General features: G+C 42.1%; 1 protein-coding gene across 1 annotated transcript in view; it reads right to left on the bottom strand.

Annotated features, from left to right (window-relative positions):
- Positions 1-15540, bottom strand: part of LOC108767607 (GATA-binding factor C-like) — a 16582-nt gene extending 1042 nt beyond the window's left edge. Inside the window, exons 1-3 of the mRNA XM_018517571.1 lie at positions 15489-15540; positions 13299-13747; positions 7-556 (exon numbers count right to left, since the gene is read on the bottom strand). Of these exons, the coding sequence (XP_018373073.1) occupies positions 7-556; positions 13299-13470 (722 nt within the window). The 5' untranslated portion in view covers positions 13471-13747; positions 15489-15540. The remainder of the gene's footprint in view (positions 1-6; positions 557-13298; positions 13748-15488) is intronic.
- Positions 15541-18500: the final 2960 nt, after the last annotated feature.

Here is an 18500-nt window from a genome sequence, read left to right as displayed (position 1 = left end):
TGTTGCTGATGCGGTGGCGAGGGCGCTCCGTGATGGTGCCCAAGCATCACCGTCGGCTTGATGTCGCACGAGCTCGCACCGGACGCGCCTAGCGCGTCTTGATGGTGCATAAACGCGCCCATCACCGCCGCGTGAGCGACCGCCGCTTGGTACTCGCTGGTAGTACCACCGCCCAACCCGGAGAGAGGATTACCGCTGTTATTATTATTGGCGCTCGTCGAATTGTTATTATTCGTGCTGGAGGTCGTGCTGGCGGTTATGCTATCAGGCGTAGCGTCCTTGGGCGGTGTCGGCGGAAAGGAGAAGAGATGGTGACCGCCACCACCGTGACTCGATAAACTTCCAGTGGTGGGCGCCAGCGAGGATCCCAGGGGACTCTGCGGCTTCTCGTCGTTCACAGCGCCGCCCGTGGTCGTCGTCGCGGGGAATCCCCAGGGTGTCTTCGAGGTGTCCGCGCTGCTGCCAGAGAGCCACGGATGGAGAACCGAGCTATGGAAGTGCGGCCGGCAGACTTGGCTCACTGGACCGCTCGACACGCCGCTGCTCGACATCCTCGCTGAAAAGCAAATGAAACGTCAAACGTTAGACGGGATAACGTAATGTACATGTAAATGTGAATAAACAATTATAAATATGTGTGAATTGTACCAATGTTCAATCTGTACCAGGAACATATTTTTTGACGCTACGGAACATATGGATCCTTGGGACCTACTAAAGTTTTTATCAGTTTTATTTTTTAAGAACTTTTCAAGCTCAAAACCGCGAAGATAAGACTAAAACATAAAATTATTCCAAATCGTTAGTATTTAAAAGTTCCAGAATTACCAAGACCCACATTTTCCAGTTATAGGTTAATATCTAATTAAATAAATTCTCATCACAAAGTTAATATCCTGACATCACTGGCGAAATCATGTTACGATACGGATGAGTAGTATATTTCACAATGCGGACGGAACTTTTTGTTCCTAATGTAAAGGGGAATGAAAATAAGTCGTGTATTTAAGGCATTGACCGTTCCAGCTATTAAAGCAAGTTTCATTGCCGCTGCGACCTGCCATAAATATTTTTAAAAACCAGGCTCTGCCATGAAGAGCTTGAACAGATATCTTGCGAGAGTCCGATCGTGCTTCGCTCGGGAATCGCTTGATCTGAAAATGGTAGCCACATGGAGTATACATAGATGCTGTCGTAGCAACGACCGTCACGAGAAGGAAGAACCTGATTCACGTGCGTGCTCAGAATGATCGGATTTTATACCGATCGTAAAGGCCTAATTGCGACAGACGTCTTAATTAAGTACGAGGCCCACTCGCTTGATACGCGGTATTATGGCCCTTCCTCTTTACAGCGAACGACGTGTATCATTCTTCGATTGAGTTTGAAGCCATCATGATTCGCTTTATACACGATAAGGCACTAAACTTACCCACGCGTAATTAATTCTTCATTAGTAATCTTAATTTCGTTATACGGCACTAGAAGCGTGTCCACCAGCGTGATGCCGCGCCAACGAGAGATCGCGTTATGTATGCGTACCGGCTAGACGCGCGTTCGTCCGTTTTATCGTGTTTATCGACAAGAAAGAGCGCTATGTAAATGTCGGATCGAGAAATGGTGCTGCTCGCCTGACGCTAATTGCACTCCGAGTTCGAATTAGACCGCGTGTCGCATGTGGAAGTCGCGCGAGCGTAATGATTGCGATATCGCCGGTAACTTTTTTTTATTCTCGTTAATGGCTGGTTTTTGTTTCAGACTCGCATTTTTCGTTTTTTTGACGTACGAATCATTGAAGAATGTAAAATCGCATCGAAGTCCAATATATTTTAAATCGAAACTAATTTTTTTTTTTTTAAATTAAAGTAGCTATGAAATTTTCACGCGCTGACACATATTGTGAGACTTTTAGAGTAAATTGTCACTCTGAAAAGTAAAACCTCACTCTTAAAGGGTTTCTTATAAACAATAACCCATTACATAAGCTTTAAATCACAAGCCGTAAGAAATCGGCTAATTACTACAATCAATGTGAGAAGAATAGTCGACTATAATTGGTTAATTTTTTACGGCTTAAAACTTAAAGCTTAATTTTATAATAACTTAATTTTTACTCTTTAAAATAAGATTCCACTCCAAAAAATTTAGAGAATAAATATGCCACTGTAAAAACGATTATATCACTTTAATGAGAAGATAATTAACAGCCAAAAAATCTGGCGTGGTTACGATGTCTAAAATTAGAGTTATATTTGTGGGACAAAAATGAATGGGCAATTACGGCCATCCTGCGACGATACGGTCACCTCTCGTCATTAATGGCGGTACAGAGAGCTCATAACGTATCAAATTAATTAGCTTTGGTTATTATCTTACGACAACAATAACGACGACAACGACCACCACGACGACTAATTAACCGATCCCCATCTTTCGCCGTCAGTCAGGAAAGTGCAGCGTTCTTAATATCCGTGCAAATTTGCGGATGCACATTGTTGCCAGCGAATACCAAAACGTGCATGCGACGCATGCAAACCTGCTTACTTGGCCCAAGTGACCGATCGATATATCGAGTTGGTTCTTGCTAACAACGCCCGCTCCACCACCTTCACGGCATACGCTGATAACAAGATGATGTTTTGCCAAACCACGCTTCGTCTTGTCTCCCACCCTGTGTCTTCTGACTATCCCTCGAATTATGGACATTAATTTCAAACTCCGAGCTCACGTCCGCGTTACAAGAACTCCCACACTTTGCACAAACGTCGAGAAAGAAACTTTCAAAATCGTATTTCCATCGCAAATGTACTTGGAACACACGCAAATAACATAGAATAGAAATTTCCTGGTTTTTAATACAATTGCAAATTGGTTATCTATAATGTAAAAGCACGTTTGACAGGACATAAACGAAACGTTCGTTGGCATATCGCGCATTGCAAATGGCGGCGGCATCTGCGGAAAGACGCGCTGTCTAAATTTAGAGAAGCGCGAAACACAATATTACGAATACACAGCGAGCGGCGAGATGAGCAGCTGCGGCTCTGTAATTAATCGGAGCCAACGATGGCCTGTCTGTAATTGGATCCGCTGCATCGCGGCGCAGCCGCAATGAAAAGTAAACAAGCTCTACGTATAGCTTTCGAATCCTCAACTATTTCATTATACCTTGATATTCATCCTAATAACGTTATGCAATCTCTGTATGTTACTTTTTATAACGATAATAGCATGCTAACGTGATTTCATTTCCTCTAATTATCCAAGATATGGTATATCCATTATCATTATCATTATTGATATTTCTGTTCACGTTGCTTGCATTTTTTAACAAAATCTTGACTTTCTCTTTTTTTCAATGTCTGAATATGTATATACTTATCTCGGTTTAATAACAATCTTTGAGATTTCAAGCAACACGAACAGATTTGAAACCTTGTGTCCATGTTGTTAGAAATCAATCCGAGATTTCGGACAGACAAAGAATAAATGACATTAAAACAATTTAGTCACGTGACCAACGTGTTTGCTCAATTCTTTCTTCATCCAGAAGTTCTATGACCAATTTCTAGTATCATAGACATAAAGCTCAATAGGTTGTAATAGTTTGAGATAAAATATCACTAACGGAACTCAAAGTCAGTCTCATGTCAGAATCATTCTGATCGTCGCGACGAGCAAGATGGGAATCGAAGATAAAGACAGAGTGGTAGCGACGAAAAATGCGCAGACAGAGAAGAACACTTCGCACTTTCGACGCAATAAAAACTTCCATGCTGAGCGATATTTATCGCTCTTTCCGACCCTCCTCTTCGTGTACGCTTCCCTCGTCGCGACTCCGTTTTTACAGGATTTCACGGGACTTTTTGTCGGCTGGCTCTCCCCCCTGCGGCATGCGGCTCTTCCGTTATCTTCGCCTGCGTCGTCTTTGTCTTGATATAACTCGCTAATTGACTAATGAAGTAATCATCGAGAACAGTATTAGTATTCTATAATAAGCTATTACCTATAAGCTTTAAGGGGATGTTGGAGTGTCCAACAAAGTATCGAGACATTACAGTTACTGAACGAAATCAAAAAGTCTTTTTACAGAATTTAAGTAAACGCAAAGTTAGGAGGTGGGGCAGTGGACTTTACAATAAAATCGAAAAAAAAAATTAAAAACTTATATTTTTTCAATTCGTAGAGCTGACATAAATGTGTTTTCTTAATACAAAAATTGTATAGCTCGTATGGACAAAACGACATTACACCACCCGTCGGATTACGTGAACGAATAATACTGAGTTTATAAAATTAAAAGCTTAAAAAACAGATTTGTATTGTATTGATTTGCAAATTACGTATATACGTATGCTTAGCGAAGACTCGGAATGGTAAACAAAACAGTAATTGTGTCTAGCAGCAGGTGCTCTTGCAAGAGATGGCGTTGTAACATGTTAGATGATGGACAGAACAATAATGTGAGAAATGAATTAAAGATGTCACTATTATCGACATTTTTAATTTGGAATTAAACTGTACCTACTATCGACATCAATCAAGTTCGACTTTAGCATCCCTTTAAGTCTTAAGCTGTAAGAAACTGATCAATCAAATATGAGAAGAATAATCAACCATGATTGGTCGATTATTCTTCCCACATTCGACTATGATTGGTAAACAGTTTTTTATGGTTTAAAGCTTAGGTAATATCTTATTGTAAAAAGCTCATAATGTTCAGTATCGTTTAAATTTCTCAAAAATACAAACGCGAAATAGGAATGCAGCCTTATTAAAGATCCCCTTATTAAAAGATCACCGATTAAAACAACGTCGTAAATTACGTTTGCTGTAAGCGGCAGCTATACGTTTTCGACGGATATAATTTCCTCGCTTCATGAGAGCCACGTCGAGCCATGGATCGTCCAGAATAACGTTTCCATTCACTCTCGTGGCTCCGCTTTTATGAACCTAGCCGCCAGTTTTCACACGCGCAATAATCGCGCTCCATAAATCGCTCCACGATAATCACGCTGTTCAGCGGTATTCGGAAACTTGGCAGCATGTCACAATAAAGTAGCGTCATTTGTTGAAACAGAAGGAAAAAGGAAGATACAGACGAATCTTTTTATTATTATGCTACGTAGATCTCGAGGAGTTTTTTTGAGCGTCCATTAGCAAGGCGCTCATTGAGAAACGAATCCCGTCTAATATTCCGCCGGCTTTCTTTCTCAATCACGAATCCGTTTTTGCGCTATTAAAGCAGGATTGTCCTTCGATCGGACCAAAAAATACCAGGTCCAAAAGGAGGTCTACGGTCTATCCATGTACAACGAATACAGCCTGCCGTATATTAACGATGACATTATGCTAACAGTATCGATTTTCTCCACAATCTATTCTATTCTAACGTATCAAATTTCAACTCACGATTAAGTCAATCGGACAGCTGAGGAGAATGGGAAATCGCAGATCGTTTTCGAGGCTCGGGACGGGTAAAGCCGCTCAGAAAATATATTTTCTGCTTTGCTCCACTGTTAGTCGCATCGTTAAATTCCAGATATGGCTTCGCTTCTCGCGATATTATCCGATCGGCTGATTCCTAGATAATAACCGGAGGGTTTTGCACGGTATATAACGCCATTCAGCGTATCATGAATATTCATGAAAAATCCATGGATATGGTCACTGTTATATCGCGCGAAATCGAACGAAATCGACACGACTACAGATAACGCACTCGGTCTCCTAACTGTATACACATTTGTATTTTTTTTCATCGGCAATACGCCACAGCGTACATCCGATCGTCGTAAAATTGCTGGTGATATTTGTAAATTTTTTGTCCGAAAAAAAAGAAAAAAAAAACGGGTCGCGCCACGGGCCACGCAAATTTGCATCCCATCGCTCGGGATTTAATAAGATCGCTCCGAGCGATCGGGCCGATCATTTTGGGGGTTCGGAGGGCTCCGTTCTCTCTTACTTTAGCGTACTTAAAATTCGCTCGTCACGGAGCAAGCGATACGCGCGATAACGTCAGAGACGACCCACGCCTAAGGAGCGATCAAGATCGGTTCGATTAATCGCTTACTCGATCGCTCGAGCCGAGCGTGGATGATTCAGGTGCGACCGCGTCCACGCCCACGCGTTCTGCGAGTATGCGTGTCGCGAGTATCCCGTGTTACTTGCCGAGAACAGGCGACATTCCGTAATAAATTAATATGATAATCGATACCGTCGTCGCGCTCAGAGCTAACGACGAGCCGGAAATAAATCGAGTTTACGGCGCACCTGCGGAACATTGTCAGCGTGCAGTTTTTTTTCCTTTTCGTTTTTTTCTCCCCCTCCCCTTTTTGCGTTGTGAAAAACCGTCTCACGGAAAAAACTGATGACTGTTACGTAACCAATACGCAATTCAATCGCGTCGATTTACATTCATGTTGCCACGGTTGCGAACAAAGATCAAAGCCAAAATCATTTTCCGGCAAACAAAAAACGATAAATTCAATAGAAAAAACAACGACGATGCATCTTAGAATCGTAAATATATTCTACTAATTATGATCAATTTCTTTGTTCTCACACTTTCTTTGTAATTTGATTTATGTAATTCAGTTTGATTTGTATCTTATGACGACTATTAAGATGAAAGATATCATTAGTAATGTGGTAATACATTAAAGTGGAAACGTTTACTCTACAGGAAGCATAATAATATTGTCAGAATCGTAGAATATTATGCAATCGTTTGACCGTTAAATGTTTGGTGTGTTTCTTTTTATTGCAATTGTCGAATATAGAACGGATGAACAAATTGGTCATTGAGTTTCTCGGTTATTTATTTTCATGTTCTATTTTATACGCTTATTTACGTTCACTATCTATTTCCTATACTTATCTTCAGCGGTTATTTTTAACCTACATAATAGCAAAATATCATGATTATTCCCCAAACGAAGTAAATAGGTGTAGATAAAGTAACACGGTCCGCTTATCATTATTGCCCCCTGCATTTCTTTCCATCGGCTTTAGCGAAATATATTCCGAGGTGAGGGGAGTATATTTCCATAAAAAAAAACTCCCGCGAAGCTTCTATTCTCCAGATAACGAATAATTTGCAAATGCGCGCTAACATACGCCAGTGCAAAACTTCGTCCTCGCAAATATCTGTGTTTATCTCGTGAACGGACACGGTGCTGGATCTCTCTCTCCCTTTTGCTCGTTTGTATTACACACAAAAGCGAGTACTCCAAATAATTAACCACGCCCGAAAGAGCGCGCGCAGACGCTCACACTTCGCTTTTGTGCGAGACACGAAAGACACAAAGAGAGAGAGAGAGAGAGAGCGAGCGCGAAAGAGGCGATCTCAAAGAGTCAAAAGGATTCAAAGCACCGACGGGTTCATCTGAAAGGACGACTCGTCGTATCGTATCAGGAAGCGCGCTTTATTTCCCGGCCATTTGCCTTCGACGTCGCCGTGTCCCGTCCCGGATCCGCCGTCGGGTTCAAAAGAGACGCGAAATCGAGATGCAGTGAGATTCAGGCGCGACCAGAGAGTCGCGTTACCGCGTTGATTTTATTAATGAAGAAATATCCCGGAGCGATCCTGCTGAAAATTACCGGGCGTATCTCGAGCGTTTCCGAGGCGAGGAAGGGAGTCTTTGAGCTAACGCCTGCTTCATTACCATGAGATAGTAATTAATTATTTGCCCGGAGAATTAAGACTTATTTTCGTAACGCGAATCTGTAAAGCGGCAGTTCATTACCGTCTCATGAAAAGAATTCCTCTTGGAAAATATATTTCATAGTAAATGATTTGCGTCGAAACGTGGCAAACTTAAAGCCTGGTACACAATTGAAAAGCACAAGCAATAAGAATAGCAGGGTTGCCACAAAACTGGAAATCGGGGAAATTGAGAATGGTCAGAGAAATCAAGATAAAATCAGGAAATGCAAAATTGTCTAAAAAAATTAAAATTCTTGACTTTAAAGAAGTTTGATATGCGTACATCATACTTGCGCAGTTTTGGAATACTACCAACTTGATCAACAATGCAAACAGTGTTAGCAACATTAACTATGGCTGCGTTAAATTGTCCTTGACAAAATATTTGTGAGTTTTCAAATCAGGACGAATAAAGTACAAAAAATTTTTTAATACGTTCAAGGTCAGAGAAAATCATGAAATTTTGTCTCGAAAGGAAAAAATTACAAAATTGTAGGATAAGGAATTAGTGACAAATCTGAACAGGGAATCTCTTTTAACGAATACATTTCTAAATACACGGTGTTTTTGATAAATTAAAATCTGTTATTCCCTGTTCCTGTTGTCTGTGCTTTTCAATTGTGTGTCTCCGGTTTAAAATGTAATATTTTTATTTGTATTGTTATTAGTAGAAAATATGAGTAGAAAGGAGGAGGTAAGGAAAGATCACGGAATCTCGATGTGGATAAGATCGTAATTTTTTTTTAAGTGCCAGACTCCTTCAATGAGTGTAGCTCCAATTAGTATCGCTAATAAGAGATGATACGCTTAAATATCGCCTCGGTTGCAAAACATCCGTCACGCGTTATTTTTGCGTGGCAACCTCGTTAACCGTGAACGCGCGCGCGCGCTCGTGTGCGATAAGCATTGTTATCGCGAATGTCGACAAGGACGAGGAGCCGCTCCGGTGAATTCCATTTTCCGTCGAAAGAGAGATTCTCCGATGGAAACTCGCTCATCATTATCCTCGCGGTTAGCGAGGGCCAATTATCGCCCGTAACAACGACGGCGAGACGCACGCAATCTCCACGGAATAACTCGTTAACGATTCTCGCGCGAATGACTTTCGTTAGGAGATCCGCGGCACTGGGAGGATCGCGGGGACCAGTTAAGCTCAGGAATGCCCCGAAAGTATCCCACGGGTAAGGAGTCGCCCCCCCGTTGCTGCAGGAGCTCGCGCGCGCCTTTAGCCTTATAATATAATCCCGGTACGTGCACGAAATTCCCGTAGAAAATAACGTCTCATTTCATGTCGGGCGCCCCCAGCAGCTTTCGCGTAATAACATGCAATTTCACCCCGTATCCTTCTCTCCGATCAAACTCCCTCTCTCTCTCTCTCTCTCTTTCTTTCTTTCATTCTCTTTCGATCGCAAAAGGCGCCCGAGTAAGTGTACCCAGGCGAAAAATATGTGGCCTAAGAGAATGTAAGTAGAAATTCATTCCACGAAATTGAATTCCCGTTTCGCGAAGAGTTCGATGTTGAAGTCAAAGCTCGACCGCGGTAGTCGTGAATTCTGCCATTTTTATGAAACAAGATATTTCATTTTTCAAAGATTATTTCTCACATATTATCTATCAATATATGGCTTGGAGAGAGAATATTGTTTAAACATCGCGCATCGGCGAGAATTAATCGGCGTTGATAGAATCGGTCCTAAAATCTACCTTAAATTCTCGAAGCACGGAGGAAACGGAGGCGGACGATATACCGAGATGCGGAGCTACCGCAGAGAGCGGAGAAATCACACTATGTCTGTGTCTGAGGTGAGAGGAGAGAACTACGGAGGGAACGAAACGCGGCGACGAGGAGGAAGATTGATCGCGGTGAAGCTGCATCTGCTACGATGAACTAGACAGAGAGAAAGAGAAAGAGAGATAGAGAGGGGAAGGGAAGAGGGAGGGAAGGAGGGAGAGAGAGAGAGAGAGAAAGAGAGAGATAGTGATAGAGAAACGACGGGAGAGAGCGACGGAGAGGCCCTTCGGGAGAGGCTCCGCCTTCAGCTGGCGTGTGCATTTGCGCAAGATGGCGCCGGTCGGTCGGTGTGTGCCGCGGTTGCACACATTTTGCACACCGGAGCAACGCGCGCGAACCGACGCCGCTGACCGGCCACGTTCGTCGTACCGACTCCGGCCCGAACAACACTCTTCTCCGTCGTCGTCGTCGTCGTCGTCGTCGTCGACGAGGAATCGCGCATAGCGGGGAAGAGAGAGGAGCACGGCGAAGAAGGGACAAGACTTAACTTACAAAAGAGATAGAAAGCGAAAGAGATAGAGAGAGAGAAAAGAGAGCCTCCCGCGTGGCCCCGCAATTACGTATGCACCTCTCTCAGACCCCGCGGGCTTTGCGGTTGGCTGCGCTTCCTTCCTGTCTGTGCCGCAACCACTGTGTATTATGCATCCCGCTCTCCGTGCGCGTCCGCCTATCTTGTTTATTTATTTTTTTCCTCTTTTAGCATCACTTCTCGCTGTCCCATCTTTTCCTCCCCCTCCGTTCTCTTCTCCGTTTGTTTTTTTTTCTAGTCTAAACGCTATAGCTCCGTCGGAGGGAAATATTCAGACTTTGGCGTCAAGCACGCGTGAAAACGTCTCGCGAATATAAGAATAGATACCCTGTTTTGTTAGCGAGAGCTCAAGTTAAATGATTCTGAATTGTGCAAGCCTTGTATATTCTTGTATATCATATTCACTATAGTAAATACTATAGTTTTTTTTATCTTTAACAATTATTTAAAAAAAAAAGTATAGTTTTTATAAATATAAAAATATAAGTTATTCCACTAATTTCGGATTAAACTGTCAAAACACCGTTATTATAAGATCGATCACTTTGAGACCCTGGACGTTCATTAGCTGTCAACATTTTTCCGCCCTACTCTTCAGCGGCTGTCAAAACTCGGGACACGCTCGGACGAGGTTTGAATTTTCCGACGCGCGGTCTGAAGCGACGGAAATCAAAGGCGACCCCGACCGCTCGCCGAGTCATACGGCGGATTTTTGTCGGCGGCAAGAGAAGTCGTCGACGCACGGATGCTGCCGACAAGAGCAGTCAGAAGTCGCAAGAAATTCCGCGCTTTTTCCGCGTCGTCTCGACATACAATCGGACAGTAGATTTGATTCTGATTAGGGCCGTTGTTTTTTGGGGGCCACGAGCTAACAGAGGGCCGAGTATGATCCATACACGTCGGCACGAATCAGGGATATCGCCTTCCAGGGCCTCAAGATCTGGCCCGGCTGTATCGTGTTTCTTCCTCACGCACTTTTTGGCCTTTTGGCCTTCCCTCTCGTTTCTCTCGTCCATGCCTCCGTCATCTGTCCTCCATCTTCTCTCTTTTCCCTTCCTCTTATTTTGGGTTTTCCTCAACGCGTTGAAGAACGCGTCGAATGAAACGCTGCTGGCCTCGTCGTCCTTCTTCATCTTCTCTCCTTCTTTTCTCTCGTTCTTACATACTTCTATCTCACACCTACATTTTTCTACCTACGCTATGCTTTTTCATGCTTGGCCAACGGCGAGGAACCGAAGGAGCTATAGAGATTACGTACATCTAGAATGTACACACTATCAGCCTAGCGCGCCTCTCCTCGAAAAGACTCTCTTTTTCTCTTGCGTGACGCCGTGAAATCTTTTCTCGCGTGGAATTTAAGAGCATAGAGTTAGAAACCGAGAGGGACGATCTGCGTGTGTATATCTAGTTATTGACTAAACTATATGGAGTAATAGAAAATTTCGCTCACGCATTTAACAGCATATTGAAAGTGAAACTGAAAGTTCGGAATAAATCTTGTTGAGTTGAAGAACAGAAATTAAAACTTGATTGAAACAATAAAATACAGTTTCAAAGAAAGATGTTACTAGCTTTTGCTTGTTTTGTTTTATTCCCGACAGTTGCATTATTATCATCATCATCATTATTATTATTATTTATTGAGCAATAATTAAATAAAATAAATGCTAAATAAAATTGTAGCACAGAAGCTTCTTTTCTTCATTTACGAAATTATTCATATAGTCCTTTCTGAGACATCACATTCGCGATTTTCTCTCGTTATAAACTTCATCTATTCACTTTTTCATGTTTAATTATATTTTTTATCTTCTCCCCTATGCGTAACCGTCAAGTGTTGCTTCTTTTACGTTATTCCCTAGAATGACTTCCTTTTTATGGACAACTAATCACACATTTCCTGCGTTTACACTTCTCCTTTATGTACGCCATCGCCGGTAACCACGCTAATCGTCCTTGCTTCTTTGCCGCGCGTCTCTGCTTCACGCTGGAGAAGTAGCAAGGGTTGTGCTTGAAATGGAAAGTCATTTGCCTGGCGAGAATCGAGAGGACGTATAGGACTCCTGTGTTAAGTGTGCGGGACACGAGAAAAGACGGCGCGTGGGTATACAACAATAACACGCACTTGCGTGCTCGAAAGTGCAGGTTCGAGAGCGTCTCGAGGGCGCTTCGCCGCCTGCATTCGGGGCTCGAGATGGATTAGCGCCGCGCTAAGAAACTGCCCCAATGGCATGTTACGGTTGTCACTCTGCCCGGGCCTCCCAGCGGTACAATGTCACGCGCCTATCAGCCGCGGTAGAAATTTAATTATCGAGGCAGGTATCTAACCGAAGGGGGAGGAGCGAAATGGCGATGCATCAGGGGAGACATTTCGATGTCGCTGATAGCCTCGGAGACGCCTCGTTAATTAAATATAGAAATTCTAATTAATGAGTAGTGCTCGCAAAGAGGTGACTGTTCGACGGTCGTTGACCCAACTGTATCGTGAAACACGCGAGAAGCAAACAGCAACGAGTACTTTTATCAGAGTTAACGTGATGTTACAAATTGCTTTAAAGCATTCATTGACCGATCAATTGGTCAAATTCTTTCTCTTACTGCAATCAAATGCTTCAAAGCATATATATATATATATTTGTGATTTTAACCGCACCCAGATTCACTTAAAGAATTTCGCTTCTTTACGAGAATTAATGCCGCTATATTCAACGGTATACCATTCTTTTTTTTCATAATATTTAAGCTGATTGTTGGAGAAGTGCGCTATCAGCGCTTTTGTGTCACTCTGCCTTTATCGTTTATTAGAAATAAGGATAGAATGATGCAACAACGCTGATAGTGTGCTCCCCAAACGCACCTTAACGCACGCAGAAAGCGTGAGTTTTTGCGACATGCCATATTGCCGTAATCGGGAAGCTTCTATTGTACACGCGCGTATCGGAATCTTTAAGATAAATTTCAATCGATAACGCTACAAAGTGGCTCGAAGATTATACGTATTATCCTCTTAATAGCCGCAAGGTATCCGCCGCTAAAAAAAAAAGACAAGACCCTTTCGCGAGAGTCCTCGCTTCTTTTGATTTTAACTTCGCGAAATCTTCAAAGAAAATGGCAAGCAATCGCTCGTTGAACCGCGACGACAGTTTCTCAAGAAGGAAAAAGAGAGAAAAACAAGAAGGTCCAAGAAAGTAAAAGAAAAAAAAGAGAGAGAGAGATAAGAAGGTATAAACGATTAAAGGAAGGAGATAATGGTGTGTGTGTGTACTTACTGTGGGCGTAGTGGGCCGCAGCTGCGGGGTGATGCGCCGTCGGTCCGGTGTGAGGGTAGTAACCCCTGTAATCGTTGCCGACCACTCCGGCCACCCCGGCACCCCCCGAAGGCGGCTCCAACCTAGGCGTCTCGTACCACGTCCTAGCGCTCGACTCGCTGCTCATGTCCATCGTGTCCAACGAGATCTCGGTACGTCGCGATCGCTCGCCGAAGAACGAGCAGGTAGAGGAATAACAGCGGGAAGAGGAGGCGTGAGAAGGGGGAGGGGAGAGAGGGGTGGAAAGCGGAATACAGTGAGAGAACGGGCGGCAGGTCGGAGAGGGAGATTAGGAATACTGCCAAAAGCGCCTCTCTTCCTTTTCCGTCGTCCTCGCGACGCCCAGTGGGATCATAGGTAATCTTGGTCTGATTTGCTGAGCGAAAGAAACTTCCTTCCTAACCTCCGTCCTGCAAAACACAATCAAATAACATGGATTAGTTCTTCGGTTGCTCCTCCCTCGATCGGTCGTTAATTTCGATCGATCATTCTTTATCTCTCGTTATAATTCTTCCGCTGCGCGGCGAAAAGCATGTTTCCGAGATAATCAATGAATGTTACATTTAACTACAGTTGTAAAAACCTACACCTGAGATCTAAATAATTCTGCGTTCTATTCGAAATGCAGTAAAAATCTCTGCTGGCGATTGATAGAGAAAGGTTCCAAATTTTTTTAATTATATAATCGTAACAATTTTCACTTCGAGTCTAAATAATCCGTTGCTATAGTTGAAGCTGAAAGCTCAGTTTCACAACTTATGGTTAACTCTTAACCGAAGTCCAACTCATTTCTCATCTCTTTCCAATTCTAGCATTAGAATTGGAAGAGATGAAGAATAAGAAATTAAATCTCGGTTAAGAGTTAACCAAGAGTTGTGAAACTTAGAAGTCCGAACATGCGAAATTATTTTATGAGTAAATTGTAACAATTGGAAGCGGGTTTAACATCGATTTATACGATACAACTACTCCAACAGTGAATACTATCCGTAAGATGCACGAGATATATTATATGCAAACATGAAATGAAGTTAATTGGAGTGCTTAGCCGAACGCGATCCACGCGAACCACGCCGCATGGTGGGAAAATTCCGGCTCTATTAGCAATAAATAATTTCACGATTTTGCACGGGCTTGTTAACTGGCTAGGCTAGATACACGTGCGCCGTGTAGCACGATAATTAATTATAACATTCGCGGGAGCGGGTGATACACGCGCGACCAAGTCGACTTAATAAGACGCTGTCAAATCCGCAAATTATTACTGTACTAATTAATCGATCTATAACCCGATTTCACACCGTGGGGACAACGTCCGGCCGATATCTCGGACACGTCATTTCAATAAAGTCGTCGCTCGGTGGCTTTCTCGGATTCTGGGCGCGATCGTGTAACCGCAATACACGAATGTGGGTACGGGATAATGAACAACTTTGTAACGTGCACGACGACAAGCTACGCCCGTCCGTTCGCAGCGTTTCGCACAGCACAGCACAGCACCGCACCGGTTTACGTGCGTATCCTTACCGGCTTTCCGATATCGGCGATATCGCCCTTGTCGCGTAAAAGGAAGAACGGCGCGCGGCGTGTCATGAACCGGGCGGACACGCACGCAGTAAATTAATACCGAAACACGAGACGCTTCAATGATTCTTTCATCGCGTACAAGCTGCATAATGCGCCGCCTGTTTTGAGAAACGTCTTTTCCCCCCTCTTTTTTTTCCTCTCCTTCTCGATCGCGAAACCACCACCGTCCTCCCGTTTCATCCGGCTCGAAAACTGAAGGCAACTGGAGATAGAAAAGAGGACACCGACGCGCTTTTATTTCACTGTAAATTTATTCGATGCTCACAACATAAGTACAAATAAATAAATAAGTCAGAAATTTCTCACGACCGTTTGTAAATAATTAAATATCCAAAGCAATTTTCTATGATTTCTATGATTCTTTGATTTAAGCAGAATGTCATATTTTAAGACTTCAAAATTGATATATAAATTTTCAGATCTATTTCCGTGGACGCTGTGTCGCAAGCCTTTCCGATCAAAGTACTAGATTCTTACTTATGTAAGAAAGGAATTTTAACAGAAATTCTATTCGATATCGTAGGTTCAATAAAAGCGGAGGAAATGCACGAAAAACCGACTTACCGCGCTTGTTGAATCGGTGCACCGCGTCGAATTCCGATAATCGATCAGCGAGATCTACGGTATTTTTGCTCCTGATCAGCGCTTCAATACGAACATACTGAGTATCAACGATTGACGATCAAATACTCGAAATGATTTATCAATCAGCTTATGGGCGATCAAGGTCATCGATGACGCAATCGGGACAGGTTGGTTTAATCGCCCAATCCAAACAGAGGAGCACAAGAGGAAAAGGAACGGCCCGCAAGAAGAGGCGAAGAAATGTGACCGGGATTCTTATCGAGAGACACGTTTTCGGAAATATTAGACAATTATCTTTGCTAGATCCGCCAGAGAACTTTTATTGTCGCGACCACTAAAAACACCCGCGTGCGCATTCGCGGGGCTCCGGTGAAAAAATATCCTCGTGAAACCGGTTACGCCGGTTAACAGGTTTCATTTTCAGTCGAAGCCGCAAAATAGTGAATCTTTCGACGCGCAAAAAGAACAACGCGATAATAATAATTATGTTAGTTATTTCGACAAATTCGAACATAGCATTATATTTCTTTCCTCTTTTAGGGCTTTGGCACCAAAAATCACTCTCGTCCGGAGCAAATAAAACACTCGAAAACAATGCGCGATAAGATACACGAAAAAGCGTGTACCTCGATAAGATTGATAACCTTACGGAATGCGACACGCATATCCGATTAATTTTGATTGCCAAACCATCGAGATTTTTATGTCGTTATTGTTATTATATTATATGACATACAATGTGTGTATATATATATGTATATATATCCTGCAAATACATTTCATGAGTTAGATAATATTATCAACTGTGCCAACAACGATTATATGCATAATACGAACGTGACCCTAATCCCTATAATTAGTTTAAATACTTTTTATAAATACAATATATTCAGTAATTAACATCAATCACGAGTAACCACGCAGTTCATTAATTAAATGCGCCGAAAAGGATTGACGTTCCAAATTGTCGCCCAATTTAAGCGGTTATCACGAAAAATGTCGGAAAGATAATTGTGAACTCGATCGATCATAGATATAACTAAATTTGAACAGATCAATCAAATCGTATCACTCGACACGATCGCAAGACGAACGAGCGATTACTTTTCAGAGATATCTCACGATCGGAATAATATTTTTTTGGCAATATAAATCACACGAGAGCCGCTTTATTTTTATCGCATCCATATAGCGGTTGTTTAAATCATTAGCTCGCTCGAATATTTAACAACTGGGAATCTATGGATATTCTCGCAGTTTTAAGTAATTACTAACACGCGAAGTTCGTTCTAAAAAATAAAAAAAAAACTTACTAATAATAAAGAAACTTATTTCGTCTTGTTGATTTCTTGGTTTCTATATTTCCTCTCTTCCTTTCTACTTTTCTGACAGGTAAAATTTAACAGTTTGTCTTTCCGAAGCGTTATGATTGCCGAAAAAAAGAGCGAGAAGGAAATCGTCTAATCTAGTAAGAGCCACTCGACTCGAGATAATCAATCGAAATCAGACTCTTGACCGATATGCACTTTCAATCACTCGCACATATCGTAAGTCGAGTTTTTCATCGATTTGACAATCGTGATAACGATTGAAAACCCCGGGCTAGTAGATAACTAACACGAAAACATCGTGGACTTTAACCGCGCGCGAGAGATTATAATACTTCGACGTAAAAAAAAACGAAGGTGACAAAAATATCCGAATTCTTCGCATCAACTATATAAGACGACAAGACGATAAGCGGTTACTTCCTAGATCGACGTTGTTATATGTATCGTGAATATTACACACGACCGTGACGAGAACAGGTTCGAGCAAATTGGAGCACGTCCGTTGAACCGCCGACGAAATAATTACAGCTGATAAGCGTATACTATTCATACACGTTTGCTCATTCCGATAAAGATGATCTCATCGATCGTAACAGTACATCAACGTAAGGAGTTTTCACTGTGAATAAATTCTTTCCTCGCGATATCGCGGTTTATTTTACATGCCTCGATTGTAACGCCAATAATTAAACGCGTGAAAAATTAATTGGCTTCCTGCCAATGCATTAATAAAAAATTATGCATTTTTCTGCTTGGCTATCTGATACATGCCGTAAATTACATCCGATATTTTGCGAGTAACTAACAGGAACGAGAAACGAGGGTCTTAGAATTTCACCCGCGATTTGATTTCGCTTCTGACTTAAATTAATTGTACTTTTATTAAGTCCGCTCCGATCTAGTGGATCTTATCTACTCCGGATTATATCACTGTGTCCACTCTCGACGAAACTCCATCGGCGTCAACTCCTCGATCACGTATCACATCGCTAATCTTATCGAAATTCGTTAATCTCTTCAAAAGCGTCAATGTTGTAATAATGTCGGGTACTCTGAAATATACGGAAACATACGCACACCGTCTAAATTAACGGAGGTTTCGAAGAATCGGATCCGAGGATAATAACATCGCTGTTATGAAACTGGCCAATCATAGCTATTCCTCTCAAGAATGGAATGACTGTGATTGGCTAGTTTCATAACGTCGATGTTACAACTTTGGTGTAAATCGAGCCGTGTCAACATAGTCAACACTACCTCATCCACATCACAATACAAATAATATAGAATAGCAACGGAAGCCATTAATTTTGTTAACGCATTTTTACGCCTTCGGAATAGAGCGACTAATTGTCCATTTCTATTAATTTCTGTTTCTACGGATTTTAATCTCGGTTTAACTTATTCTTTATCTTTTTCTAATACTTAAAACTAGAAAAAGACGAAAAGTAAGTTGAATTAAGATTAAAGTTAATCTACATAGATTAGAAATAATCCGGTTTTGCGGCTTCAAGAAGCAAATGTATTTTATATTTAAATATGTCGTATTTTATTCCGTTTACCTCCAAGATGGAGAATAACACTAGTCGTTCCAACTTCAAGATGTGCCGAACTATTTTAGTGTAAGAAAATATGACGGTTCTGAACCGTCGAAAATTCG

Source organism: Trachymyrmex cornetzi, unplaced genomic scaffold (genome assembly GCF_001594075.2).
Source record: "Trachymyrmex cornetzi isolate Tcor2-1 unplaced genomic scaffold, Tcor1.1 scaffold7, whole genome shotgun sequence".
NCBI classification, from domain to species: domain Eukaryota; kingdom Metazoa; phylum Arthropoda; class Insecta; order Hymenoptera; family Formicidae; genus Trachymyrmex; species Trachymyrmex cornetzi.
This window is presented reverse-complemented; position numbering and strand designations above follow the sequence as displayed.